The sequence below is a fragment of the Aegilops tauschii genome, chromosome 7 (genome assembly GCF_002575655.3).
Source record: "Aegilops tauschii subsp. strangulata cultivar AL8/78 chromosome 7, Aet v6.0, whole genome shotgun sequence".
NCBI classification, from domain to species: Eukaryota; Viridiplantae; Streptophyta; class Magnoliopsida; order Poales; family Poaceae; genus Aegilops; species Aegilops tauschii.
Window position 1 is genome coordinate 504,877,646 of NC_053041.3, and position 14,137 is coordinate 504,891,782.

At 42.2% G+C, this 14,137-nt stretch overlaps 2 protein-coding genes across 10 annotated transcripts; one reads left to right on the plus strand and one right to left on the minus strand.

Annotated features, from left to right (window-relative positions):
• Positions 1–1,499: 1,499 nt before the first annotated feature.
• LOC109780274 (uncharacterized) lies at positions 1,500–4,116 on the plus strand. Its single transcript, XM_020338864.4, has 2 exons — positions 1,500–1,951; positions 3,495–4,116. The coding sequence occupies exons 1-2, from the start codon at positions 1,651–1,653 to the stop codon at positions 3,860–3,862; spliced, it is 669 nt and encodes a 222-aa protein (XP_020194453.1). The 5' UTR covers positions 1,500–1,650; the 3' UTR covers positions 3,863–4,116.
• Positions 4,117–4,996: 880 nt separating this feature from the next.
• On the minus strand, positions 4,997–11,753 carry LOC109780275 (uncharacterized). Of its 9 annotated transcripts, none has more exons than XM_020338866.4 (6): positions 11,566–11,753; positions 11,372–11,493; positions 9,622–9,696; positions 6,012–6,101; positions 5,477–5,673; positions 4,997–5,391 (listed from the first exon to the last, which is right to left on the minus strand). In XM_020338866.4, the coding sequence occupies exons 2-6, from the start codon at positions 11,426–11,428 to the stop codon at positions 5,385–5,387; spliced, it is 426 nt and encodes a 141-aa protein (XP_020194455.1). In that variant the 5' UTR covers positions 11,429–11,493; positions 11,566–11,753; the 3' UTR covers positions 4,997–5,384. The 9 variants fall into 9 exon arrangements, with proteins under 9 accessions (XP_020194455.1, XP_020194456.1, XP_020194454.1 ...); XM_020338867.4 differs by having other exon boundaries at positions 11,372–11,515; positions 11,600–11,699; XM_020338865.4 differs by having other exon boundaries at positions 11,554–11,687.
• Between the last annotated feature and the right edge of the window lie 2,384 nt (positions 11,754–14,137).

Genomic DNA, 14,137 nt, shown 5'->3' on the forward strand with positions numbered 1-14,137 from the left:
AGGTGCTATTCAAGGAATTACCTAAAGATTGGTCATGTAAGAGGTTGATCAAGACTAAGTCAAAGAGTAAATCAAAGTGATCAACACACAAAGCGTACAAGATGTACCAAGGGATCAAGTGATCCCATGGTATGGTAAGCATTGTCCATTACGCTCTGTATGCTAACCCGTGGTATTCGTGAGAGTTCTTTGTGGGGTTAGGTTGCGGTGTGCAAGTTCAAGTGGAGCATCATGAAGAGATCAAATGCTTAAAGCTTGCCATCCATTGTGGTAACAATGGATTTGTGAAGATGTGCAAAGAGTGGCTCACCCATAGTGGAGTATGGGGGAGCAATCAACTACTATTCATCGAGCCAACGCAATCAAGAAAGGTGGTCCAACTGTATCTAGACTATATTTTTAAGTACCGGGGCGTATTGAAGCCGTTCATATAAGGGGCTCGTTCTGAACATTGCCCATTGACACTTTATATCTCTCTTCCGAAATCAAAACTTTTAAATAGTAGGAAACAGAAAGCAAGAACAACGTAAATGAGGAAAAGCATAGATAGATCAGGAAAGTATGCATGGTTATCACAAATAAGGATTATTATTCCAACATTATTGGGTCAAGTTTTGTTTAGACTTGGTCTTAGATGCAGTGGGGTCTTAGACCATTGCTTTACCTTTATCAACCTTAGAAGGAGCATTAGACTTTAACATATCCATCAACCCGACATAGGAGCATGGGATTTGGACACACCAACAACAAACGTGTTGTTGAAGTCGGTATGGGATTTGGCCTTATCTTTGCATTTAAGTTCTTGAGAGGAGAATCGGTCGGAGGCTTTACACCTATTCTTTTTCTTTTGCAGGGTGGAGGCTTTACAGCTATCTCGAAAGGAGAATCGGTTGGAGGCTTTACACCCATCCTTTTCTATTTGCTTTTCATTTTCTAAAACTAAGAGATATATGAAATGGAAGGAATTCATTACCGATAAACTGTCTTAAAATAAGGACTAAATATGCATTTTACTCGCCACAAAACAAAACATGAGTTTTTTTTTTGTTGAGACAAACAAAACCGAACATGAGTGCTGAAGAGATGTGCCCAGTCCTACCATCAGGGGAAAGTATCTGGTGCACCGGTGCTTGTGGTGATACCGGTGCACCGGACGCTGTAGCGCGTTCAAAAATGTTTCAAAAATTCTAGAAAAAATGTAGCATATTGACACAACATCTGTCTATGTTATCAAAAAAATTCAAATCAAAACTCAAAACATCGCAAGAGATACAAAATGACAAATTTGACATCGGTGTGATAATGGGCCAAATCTAAAGCCCAACTTATGTTGCGTACTATTCAGTGTTGACTTTGTGATTTTTGTACCTCAAGAATTGTTTCAAATTTTGAGCTGAATTTTTTTGACAACATAGAACAATGTTGTGTGAATGTGCTAATTTTTTTCAAAAAGTTTTAAACATTTTAAAACGGGCTACGGACGTCCGATGCACCGGATACTTTCCCCTACCATCAGCAGAGCCACATCAGGGGGCCCGGGTGGAGGTTTGGGTCGCTCCTACTCAGAAACCCCAGATTCCCAAATTCCTCCTCGACCTCCATCCCGTGGAATCCAACCAACGCGGGGAGGCACCCAGCACGCCGGCGGCGATGATCCAGCTCCTGTTCGTGGTGCTCGTCGCCGAGGCGGCCGTGGCGACGGTGCTGCTATTCAAGACGCCGCTGCGGAAGCTCGCCATGCTGGGCCTCGACCGCCTCAAGCGCGGCCGCCGGGCGCCCGTCGCCGTCAAGACCGTTGCCGGCGTCGTCATCACGCTCCTCGCCTCCACGCTCTACAGCATGGCCGAGATCAGCGGCCGCGCCGGGGACCCCGAGGCCGGAGGCGGCGCCGCCCTCTCTCCCACCGACCAGGTCCTCTTCTCGCGCCACCTCCTCGAGGCGTCCCTCATGGGTAAGGTCCTTGGTGATCCCTCTTGGTCCCTTACGGTGTTTTGACTGGAAATCGTGTATATGTGCCTGCTTTAGTCTTGCTTGTATCGTCGTTGTATGAGACGGTATAGAGATTTGGTGATGTACAGTACAGATCCATCTCATACAGATCTTTGTTCAAATTGCAACATGCAAGTAACTGAAATTGGTAGGTAGAAGACACGAGGGGTTAAACAGTAAGGTGGTGTGATGGGAATTGCAATCTGAGATGGATATTAGGATATGGAGATGTGGGTTTTGGATTACAGTATGCCAGTTTCTTTCACCACAAAATTTCTTGTATGTTTCAGGTTGGGGAATAAGTTCCATATGACCAAAGGGATGAACCATAGGGGTTATTATGGAACTTAGCAAGCATTCACGTATATGTTCATGGGAACAAATGGAAAATTCTCACTGCTTACTTATGTTTTGTCTTGTTCTAAAGAATCCCCATAACTAAGTTCAAGCAAGAGTTTCCAATTGGTTGGCTGTAGCAAACTTATTCCTCCATCTGTTTTGTATGAATGAACTAGCTTTTGATGTAGACCTAGGCTCCGTGTGCAAGTATCCTAGCCATGTGAGATCTTAAACATTAGGCTTTGATATTGTTTGTCTTATCGGCCTGGAATCCCTGGATTGTTTTTTCCCAAATCCACTGAATTTTTTTTCTGAAAATTGTAGTTAAGGTTAAGTTATGAATCCTGCAACTATTGCATTCAGTAGATTTAGGTGCTTGGATTTTTTTATTCTTCTGCCCTGTAAATTCAGGCCAAATTAAACAGCTCTTCTCTTGAGTCTTGACTTATATATCATCCTTGATTTATACCTAAGTTCTGGCGCAACTAATTGGTCCAATAGAGTTTATAGTGCCATTCAAATGCTTAATTTTGGTTTCTCTTGCCAGTTAAGTCTATGCTGGGATTTTATTTCATGTTTGCTTAACTCGTTTATGTTCTCGTACATCAGTTTTTATCATGTTCTAGATTTCTATTGTATGTTTATTATGATGTAGTATGTGTTGATGAAACAGAACAAAAAGAGTTATTAGTAGGTTTACCTTTTCCATACCAATACCTTTCTTCAGTACTGTATTTTCTTCCATGTTAGAAGTTACTCCCTCCGTAAACAAATATAAGAGCGTTTAGACCACTAAAATAGTGATCTGAACACTCTTATATTTCTTTACAGAGGGAGTACTTTATTTTCTCATTTCCCAAACGTGTGATGTTACCTATGTTCAAATCTGAAACTGTTTCATTGCTGCAACTACAAACTTCGTCAGACGAGTGACGTGGGGAGGCAGGGGTTTGGGCGCGAATTGCCACAATTTTGTTGTTACATACGTTCAGGTCAGTGCAGCTACTAACTGCATTAGACAAGTGACATGGGGAGGCGAATTCGGGTTTATAGATAATATAATGTATTCTTAACTGTACCAAAATAAATCCACTTGGTACTTACCATGTGTTCACGCTATCTGTTCTCCTATGTGGCTATGCTAATGTTCTGAGTGATTTTTTCAGGTTACACTTTGTTTCTTGCTCTAGTTATTGACCGACTCCACCAATATATCAGAGAACTACGTGGGCTAAAGAAGAATGTCGAGGCTGTATCGAAGCAGAACAAAACGTTAGAGGAAGGAAAACATGGAAGATCTCAGGAGATAGCGAAATACCAGGAAGAGGTTGCCACTCTGAACGAGGAGATGAAGAAACTGAAGCTGCAAGTACAAGAGAAGACCGAGGAGGTCCATGTTGCTGAGGACAAGGCACTTGCTATTCAAAAGCAATCTGAAAGCTTGCTGCTTGAATATGACCGGCTCCTGGAGGATAACCAACATCTCCGGGAGCAGCTGCAGTCAATTGATCTCAGGCTCTCCAATCCTTCCTGAGAGAAGAATGTATTGAAGTAGAACATTATCCTATCGTCAACCTACTTCGTGCTTGAAATTGTCTGTTTCACTTTTGGTGCGAAGTCGAGTTTACTCTTTCCGTAGGATGTTATTACCCAGATGACATGCTAATTTAGTAATGCCTCTCTTATCGGTTTTATTGTATTACCTAACAATATGTTGAAACATGTATGCTAGTATGCTAGTACGCAGTTAAATTTGTGAACCACTGTTACAGTGGTGCACTGTTCTAATGTTTTTAGTGATGACTATTTTTCTGCTTAGTCATTCAGCATCATATAATCTACTCCCTCTGGTCCATAATAAGTGTCGCTGAGGGAGTATATGTTTTAAAAATGTTCATTTTTTTTTAAAAATGTTTGAGAATTTCAAAAATTATTTGGATTTTTTAGAAATGTTAAATTCAAAAAAAGCTCACATTTTAAACTAGAAAGTTTTTTTTGTGTTAACTGCTAGAAACAGTACCACACTGAAAAAAATCATTTGCTGCTGGAGATGCTCTTACACGTATTATAAGTAGTTCCAACTAATATTCCAGCACTTCTGCATTGATTAATTTTCCCATGCGCAAGTGTGATTCAGATCCATGCAGCTCATGAAAGTGCAGAGTGCACACCGAGGGAAGCACGATACGGTCTTTCACGTGTTTCATTCATTTATTCTAGGTAATTTCTGGGTATTTTAGTCCATTATATATTCCGTGATGCATCCATCAGCTCAGCAGTTGGCGGGCATGGTGAGGCCGCACTTGCCTGGCAACGCCATGGCGCGTTTCATGTCGATCTTGTAGAACCTCGCCACATGCCACCGATGTTCTTCTACCGGCAAAGGCATGGCAGGTCGGCCCCTGCCAGCGCCGCGCCGCAGAAGCCGGCGCCGCCGGCTGGGGGGGACCAGCCCTCCGATGACACTATAGACAGGGTCTTATTTCATCTTCGGAGAGCCGCTGACTTCTATGTGTCAATTTACTTTCTATACCTTGGCGTGATCGACTAGAACAACCTTTGAACCGGACTCGCCGGCAGAGGTTGTTAACATTATGAATACCACTTGGTCCTCCAATTTCCCAAACATCTAAAGAACCACAGTTGATCAGACCAAATACCAACCGCATTATGAACAACCGCGTTAACACTATAAAGGGTACTCCCCCTGTTTAACAGAGGAGTGCCCTCAAAAGAAAACACAATCGTGTAGACATAAAGAACTAACAATGCAACTCCTACTAGCAATTTGAGCCAACTAATGAGCAACTCCACTAGACATCTCTATATACAATGCAGAAGCACACCCAGCACCATTTTACACTTTGATGTCCTTTATAATGACTCCATCCCGCTCTGCTCTATCTGGAGTTCGAGGGTTCAGCGCTTCCACCACAACCCTGGCACCAGCGTCTTTAATCTTAATCTAAATGTTTATGAATAAGTGCGCCACAATACAGAACGCCGAAAGCAACAAATGCATTGGAAGTAATCCTTATTTTCCTTCGAAACGCGACTCAATTCCTGTAGGACAGAAAGAAAAAAAAACTTTTGAGGAAGCGAGCAACTTCCTACAAAATTATAACTGCATATGATTGATGATAATTACGCTTTGATCTGTGATTCAATTGAAGGTTCGTCACTGGTGGTCGTCTTGGAAGAGAAAGTTCGCCCAGCCCCTGTAGCTGGACGCACAGATGCTGACTTCATGATGTGATTTATGTTTACTGAGTTCACACCAGTCCTTGAGCAGCTTCTTGTAACAAGCTCACGAGGACATGGAGAGGTGTTCAAGTACCTTGCTGTCTGCGTGTGGATTAGACAGGATAAGAAGTCAGAACATGCACCTAAAGTAAATATTTTTTTTCCCAAACTAAGAGAAAGGAAATACCACTGCCGAACCAAGAAATCAGATTAATTCTGAAGTTCAAGATTACAGTTTTTTAGAAAGAAAAAATAACTATAGGTTCCGCTAATTTTTTCTTTCTTTTGCAAATTATGCAGGACTCAAGCATTCACTTCAGAAGGTGAGAAGCACCAGGTTAATCCTAGAACTGAACCTAGGCGAGGGTTAATCCTAGAACTGAACCTAGGCGACGTCTTCTAAAACATACAGAAATAAAGCAAGTAATCTATCAACTTACAAAGCCATGGAGCCCATTGTTATTGGGGATCGCCAGTCTAGGATGGAGACCTCCACTAAGAGCATTACTGAGAGACGCAACACCGCCTTCCTGGAACCAGCATGGAAGGAAATTTCATAAGTTTCATAATATTGCATGGAGGAGATTTCATCAATTTGCTAATATCGCATGGAAAAAAGAAACAGAGATTTCTGCAGCATGGGCTATTTATTCAGTTTGACAGATAGACTGAACGAAACAATAACAATTAAGGTTGTGTTTGGATATAGAGTGTTTTAAAAACAACAGTATCCCAAAACCATAGTATTATAACCTGTTGGCACTAATACCACAGTATACAAATACTCCCTCCGTAAAGAAATATAAGAGCGTTTAGATCACTAAAGTAGTGATCTAAACGCTCTTATATTTCTTTAAGAGCGTTTAGATCACTAAAGTAGTGATCTAAACGCTCTTATATTTCTTTACGGAGGGAGTACTACAGTAATTTGCAGTATTAAAAAAAACAAGGATGTTTAGCAGTTTGCAGCATTTAGCAAAGTACAGTACATTTTTAATTTGGGGACCGCTAAAACTCAGTCGACTGAGTTTTAGCGAAGTCTCAGTCGATGCCCCCGTTCGTTGGATCGTTTCCAGATTTAAACGATCGCTGATGTCTTGTATTGGAGTATCGGCCTGTTCTAGTGGTGCGACCGGCCCGTTATCTTTTTCTTTTCCTTTCTTTCGGCCTTTTCGTCTGTGTTGGACAGGGATACGCCATGGGCTGACCGTGACGGGCGTTGTGTGCTTTTTCTTTGTTTCTTTTTTTTTTTTTTTTGCCTTTTCTTCTTTTTAGGCTTTCTTCTAGGCTGGGCTTTTTTCCGGTGCTAGTATTTGCTGCATGGGCTTTCTTCTAGGCTGGGACAGGAGCGAGCAATGTGATCCCATTTTCTCCTGCTGGCCGTTCATCTCTCTCACATAGCCACATGCAAGTTCGTTCATCTCTCTCACATGGCCACATGCAAGTTTTTTTAACTAGACGTGGAAGACAAAGTCTGTGTGTTTTTGTTATTGTAGTAGTCTATAAATGAGCATATACATTTTTCAACATTTTTACTAATCTTTTTGTTGCACAACATTTGCACGTAATCATGCCGACTGCAATTGAAAGGGTCGCAACACGTCTAAAATCAAGAGAGAGGGAGCGCCAATTGCACGTCCACACCCTGAGCTGCATTTTCATATGGGCTATAGCTTGTCTTGTGTGTGCCACCGACGTCAGAGTAACGACAAGGATTCATTTTTATTTTTTATTTTTTTGGGTGCCCAGTTGCATTCCCATTCCCTGAGTTGCAACTTCATGCGGGCCATGTCAACTATAATTGCATATCTGCCACTAGACTCGCAACTGCAAGGGTTGGCATCCGAATGCAATTCATGTCCAGCCCTGAGCTGCATTTTCATTTGGGTTATAGCTTGTCATGTGTGGCGCCGCCGGAGTGACGACAAGGATGCTTTTTATTTTTTATTTTTTGGGTGTCAGTTGCATGCCCATTCACTAAGTTGCAATTGCATGCGGGCCATGTCGACTGCAATCAGTGGTGGTGCCAGGAATAAAATCATGTGTAGTCAGTTTAAAGTTGTGTAGTCTGATATAATAATTTTGTGTTTTTTTGCATGATTTATACTTGATGTATTACGTTTTGCCCAAATAGCTGTGTAGTCAAGTGACTACACAGCCTAGACGTGGCTTAGCCACTGCCTACAATTGCATGTTTGTCACTAGACTCGCAATTGCAAGTGTCGGCACCCGACTGCAATTCATGTCCATCCCTGGCTGCATTTTCATATGGGTTATAGCTTGTCTTGTGTGCCGCCGCCGGCGGAGTGACGACTAAGATTCATTTTTATTTTTTATTTTTTGGGAGCCATTTGTATGCCCATTCCCTGAGTAGCAACTGCATGCGGGCCTTGTCGATTGCAATTGCATGTCTGCCACTAGACTCGCAACTGCAAGTGTCGACACCCGACTGCAATTCATGTCCACCCCCGAGCTTAATTTTTCATATGGGTTATAGCTTATCTTGTGTGTCGCCGCCGGGGTGACGATAAGGATGCATTTTTTGGTGCCAGTTGCATGCCCATTCCCTGAGTTGCAACTGCATGCGGGCCATGTCGACTGCAATTGCATGTTTGTCACTAGACTCGCAACTGCAAGTGTCGTCACCCGACTGCAATTCATGTCCACCCCTGGCTGCACTTTCATATGGGTTATAGCTTGTCTGGTGTGCCGCCGCTGCCGGAGTGACGACTAGGATTCATTTTTATTTTTTATTTTAATGGGAGCCAGTTGTATGCCCATTCCCTGAGTTGCAACCTCATGCGGGCCTTGTCGATTGCAATTGCATGTTTGCCACTAGACTCACAACTACAAGTGTTGACACCCGACTGCAATTTATGTCCACCCCCGAGCTTAATTTTTTATATGGGTTATAACTTATCTTGTGTGCCGCCGCCGCCGGAGTGACGATAAGGATGCATTTTTTGGGTGCCAGTTGCATGCCCATTCCCTGAGTTGCAACTGCATGCGGGCCATGTCGACTGCAATTGCATGTCTGCCACTAGACTCGCAACTGCATGTGTTGGCAACCACCTGCAATTCATGTCCACCCCTGAGCTGCATTTTCATATGTGTTATAGCTTGTCTTGTGTGCCGCCGTCGGAGTGACGACAAGGATGCATTTTTATTTTTTTTTTCTTTTTGGGTGCCAATTGCATGCCCATTCCCTGAGTTGCAACTGCATGCGGGCCATGTCGACTGCAATTGCATGTCTGCCACAAGACTCGCGATTGTGAGCGTCGGCACCCAATTGCAATTCATGTCCACCCCGAGCTGCATTTTCATATGGGTTATAGCTTGTCTTGTGTGTCACCGCCGCCGGAGTGACAATAAGGATGTATTTTTATTTTTGTTGTGTGCCAATTGCATGCCCATTCCTTGAGTTGCAACTGCATGCGAGCCATGTAGACTGCAATTGCATGTCTGCCACTAGACCCGCAACTGCGAGTGTTAGTACCCGACTACAATTCATGTAGATCCCTGATCAAGCCATCACACAAATCACTGATGGTGGGTTTTCTAACTCGTTTAGTCCCACAGTTGCATGTCCACCTCCTGGATATGTGATGCCATGCGAGGCTCTTCCAACATGGTTGAACTGGACTTCTGTTTTGTCAGAGGGCACCAGGAGAGGGGGTGCAATTGCATGTGTACACTAGCCTTGCAACTGCAAGCGCCGTCCCTTACTGCAATTGCATGTCTTCCAATATGATGAACTGTACTTTGATTTGCTCGGGGTGCAGTTGCATGCGTACACTAGGCATGCAACTGCAAGTGTCACCCCTCGACTGCAACAGCATGTCTTTTCAACATCGCTGTATCTAGACTTTGTTTTGTTGGAAGGGACAGCGGGAAATCGCACCGGTGTGGCCCTGATCTCTCAAGTCACTGGAATGTGGCCCCAATACTCAACTTCTAACGTTCTCCCAGAAATATCCAGTCGTCACTGTTTAAATTTAGACACAGAGAGGGGGGGGGAGGACAAGAGAAGGTCGTACATGGGGCCCATACCTCAGGTGTCAGCGACGCAGGTCGTCGGTGTCGAGATCCATGGGCACACCGGTGCAACTCCAGCCTACTCGCGCCCTGCAGAGCATGTAATGAACCTACTTGCCCAAGTAAATCAATCCCCGTCGTCGTGTCTGTGCGCCAAAATTCAGCACCCCTACCTCAATTTTCTCTCTAGGGTTCACCTATGTGTGCCAAAATTACCATTCATAGAGATGTCCCAACGCAAGAGAGTAGCCCAAATGTCAAAGTAGCGACTAAGGTGCCAACGATTTTTTTTTGTTCTGCCTGTGTTGTGTTTTTGCTCGAGTGGAGCCCAAATTTTGGATGCTCCGAAATGGAGGGTTCCCCTTTTTCTTGGCCAGTTTTCAATGTGTCCAATAAGAAATGAAGTGGCTGAAAAATTTCAAAGTAGCTTGTGATCACTTTTTTAAGTAGCCGCCGTCAGGTTCCGAGCGCCTCTGTTTTTGTTATAACTGATGAACGGAGCTGATTGTTTTCACTAATTGAACCCAACTCTAACCAAAGTGCGCGCACACACAGACCAAGCTGACTTGTGCATGCAAACAAGACAAACAAACAAACAGGGAACCGAAGGAATTCTCGTCGTTTAGGTACAGAATAGCGTTTTTAGCTGTCTCTTTCTAGGCTGTAGTTTTCTTTTTCATTTTAGCAAAAAAGACAAACAAACAAACAGCCCAAACCAATAAAAAGACAAAGAAAAGACCAGAACTGAAGCCTATAACGGGGGAATTAGAACCCACTATCCAGGGAGGCAAAACGGGCCAAATCATCTCTAGGTGACATCATTCGACTGAGACTTCGCGAAGTCTCAGTGGACTGATTCCTAGACACACCCTTTTAATTTATGTCAAGTGACTTTGTTTTGAATTATGTCACATGGCTATCATTAAAAAAAAAAATCCAATAACTTTGTGTCGGAGTATGCATAATTTGGTTTAGCACATGTTAACGCATGTATTACAAATCCACATTTATATATCTATGTGTGTCAAGCCTTCAACTTATGTTGTTTTAATCTACTTGTGGATAAAGCAACTATCCGCTAGATACTAGATTAAAATTTACAGGTGAAGGCTAGCTGAAGTTTCATATACATAAGAATCAGAAGGCACTAAAAAACAGATCACATAAAGGGAAAACAACAAGGCATGTAGGAACGAACAGAATGTTTCTCAATTCTCTGTTTAAAAAAGAAATGAGGTCAGAGGTAGATGCTTTAATACCCCCCAATTACCATGGTTACGGGGAAACTCTGGGTTTGTTTAACTATGTAATCGTATTTCGTTGGATCCAAACACCTCAAAGTGATCCAGCGCAACGGTCTACTGGCGAGCTAGACGGTAGCTAGGGCCAAGAGGACAACAAGGGCGCAAGAATGGATATTTTTTTTACGATTGTGCGCCATCCTAAATTCTAGGGCTCACATTTCCTCGCCAGGGAGTTGCGTGGCGTAAAAATATGGGTTTTTTTTTCAGAAACTGCGGTGCTCTCAGATACAACTCTAAAAATTAATTTCAATTTTGCTAAAGCACATCTAGGTCCTATGTCATTGATTTTATGTCAAGATTCGTGCAAGCATAATTTATTTTATCTTTTATCCTTTTCTTTCTTGTTTGATTGAATTATTTAGGTGTGCAATAACTCTAGACAGACCAATTTGTATCCAAACGGGGCTTAAGAAATTTTCCGTGCGCAATAAGACGAAGATTGAAGGGCGGAGTATACGTACCGAGAAAGATCCGGCCAGCTGGGAGTAGGATTTCTTCAGCAACACCCGCAAGGCCATCGCGGATCGAGGCGTGGCGCTGTACAAAAATCTGCGATGCCCCCACGAACGATTTGCTCGGCCAGCTGATGAAACGATTTATTAGCCCTGCTGCATATAAACTACGTGTGATCAGGAGGCAAGACCTTGCGCGGTACCGGAGGTCGATCCGTGTTTGGATTCAGTTATTACAGGTCCGCCGCCGCTCCCGCAGCTTCCGGAATCCAGAGCAGAGAGGAGAGGAGATAGGTCTCCTTGCGACGCCAGCGAACGCAACGGATATGGGCCAGAAAAATATTAAAAGCCCATCTTTGCCAGCGGCTCGCCGGATGAAAACTGAAACCTGATGGCGCATGTAGCGCCAGTACAGGCGTTTTCGCCAACTGGCGCATACCCTCCCCTGCGTTCGATCCAAATTGGCTGACCCGTTAAGAGTTTTTCGAACGACAGCCTTGTTCCGGTTTTGGCCAGCTTCCAGAAGCTTCCCAGGCCGGTTTTGAGAAGCTCCCAGTCCGGTTTTTCTATGCCGTTTTTCTATATGTTTTTGTTCCTTTTTTTTGTTTTTTCTCTCAAGTTTTTTTATTTTTTCCTTTTTTTAAATTATGAAATATTATCAAATTCTCAACCTTTTATATTTTTTATTACGTGATTTTTTTCAAATTCGAAAACATTCTTAAAAATCTATATATTTTTTAATTCGTGAACCTTTTCTTCAAAACACGCGAACTTTCTTTCAAATGCATACAACAACCTTTTGATTAGGGGTATCCTCAATAGTGTGGTTAGTGTTAGTAGGCGCGGTGTGTACAACAAACTTATACAAACTGATACTCCCTCCGTCCTAAAATAAGTGACTCAACTTTGTACTAACTTTAGTACAAAGTTGAGTCACTTATTTTGGGATGGAGGGAGTACAATGGTGTTTTTTTTAAATATGTCCAGCCGGCTCATGGGAGTGCGACTTGTCCTATGAAAGTGTTGTTGAGGGTGGTGCCAGGCACACGAAACACTTAGACACCCCTTTTGGCCCACAACTCCAGACTAGTACGAGCCTTAGAAGGTCCCTTGGACTTTGAATCTAAGCTTTCCTAACTCTCCTGAAGAAAGCTAGTAAGGGAGAGTGACCTTCCTCTTAAGGTTATTTAAGAATGAGTGAGTGATTTAAATGCTAGGGGGGGGGGGGGCTTATATAACCTAGGGATTCTTGACAAATGACCAAGCATACCCATAAAGAAAGGAGGTGGAAGGGTAAATCTAGATAAGTTTTTGTCCTTTGGCCCATGTGCCTTTAGTTGGGATATATAATTCGTACATTTTTTTCACTATATTTTAGTAGTTACTTCACACATAAAACATTTCATACTTATAAACTACAACCAATAAATGAAATAAAATCTTGTTTTCACTAAGTCATACAAATGAACTTACTAATACACTCACATAACAATGAATTTCGGTCTTTGTAACTTAAGACAATTACTTTTACTTATATACAGAAACGGTCATGACTAATATCAGTGTTTTCGATGTTCATGGAAATTTTCCGCGGGTCGATGGTTTAGAGACCAGAGATGTGTACGTCCCAAAACACATTAGCTTGGTGAGAACCACCAAGAGGAAGTTGCAACTTTAGTACAAGTTACATACATGCATACCATGGCCTTGATGGAGATGCACTTGTATAAGGAAGAGGAAATGAGCATGTTGAATGTGCATGTATTGCCTAGGGAGAGTTCCATGTGTGTGCATGCTGGCCCGTACATGTTGATCCGGGAGTGCATGCTGGCTCATACACTAGCCCATTTGATCTAGGAAAAAGAAGAGATAATTTTCTCAGAAAGAAGGCACCAAATTCGCTGGCAAAAAAAGAGCTACTTTCGTTGACATGTTTTAGGCCTCCTTTGGTTTGTAGGGTAGGAATATCACAGGAATAGGAATCTTGTAGGTAATTTGTCATGTATCTCAAATCCTATGAATAGGAATAGGAAAAGAGATGTTTTTTTGTTTCACATGATAGGATTTTTACATTGAGTCTAAAACCTCCTTTGGTTCATGGGATAATAATAGTATAGGAATAGGAAAATCATAAGAAGTGAGATGGCATGCATCTCACTTCATATAGAAAAAGACATGTCATTTGATGTATAGAATAGGAATTTTTTCATTGAGTCTAGGCTAATGTTTTTTTCCTTTGAAATGTGAAGGATTGAATCATATCCATAGGAATAGGAACCCATTCCTACTTCAAAGGATTTTTTTCCTACAAATTTTCTATCCTTTACAATTCCTACAAAATTCCTATGATCCAAAGGAGGCATAAGGCAACCCAAATGATAAGTGCCACACGTGTGGCACAAAGCAACATGGTACAAACGCCCCCATCGTCATCCATTTTGCCACATCAAATAGATGACATCAGCGATTTTTTTTTGTTTTCCGGACTTAAACATGTTTTATCTCTTAAATAGGAAACCGATTAAAAATCCCTTTTCATCATTAAATCCGTCTTGACGAGATCTTCAAAACTAGATCCCATATCAATTATGTTTTGATGACTTTTAGTTGCCATGATGTTACACTGAAGTTGCCATAGTGTTTACACTAAAGTTGTCATGATATGTTTCATCTATTTTTTCTAGATTTAAAGCTGCCATTTTATTTAAACTATTTTCACGATTTTTTTATTAATTGACCATGGCAATTTTTAGTAATTAACCACGGCAAATTGAA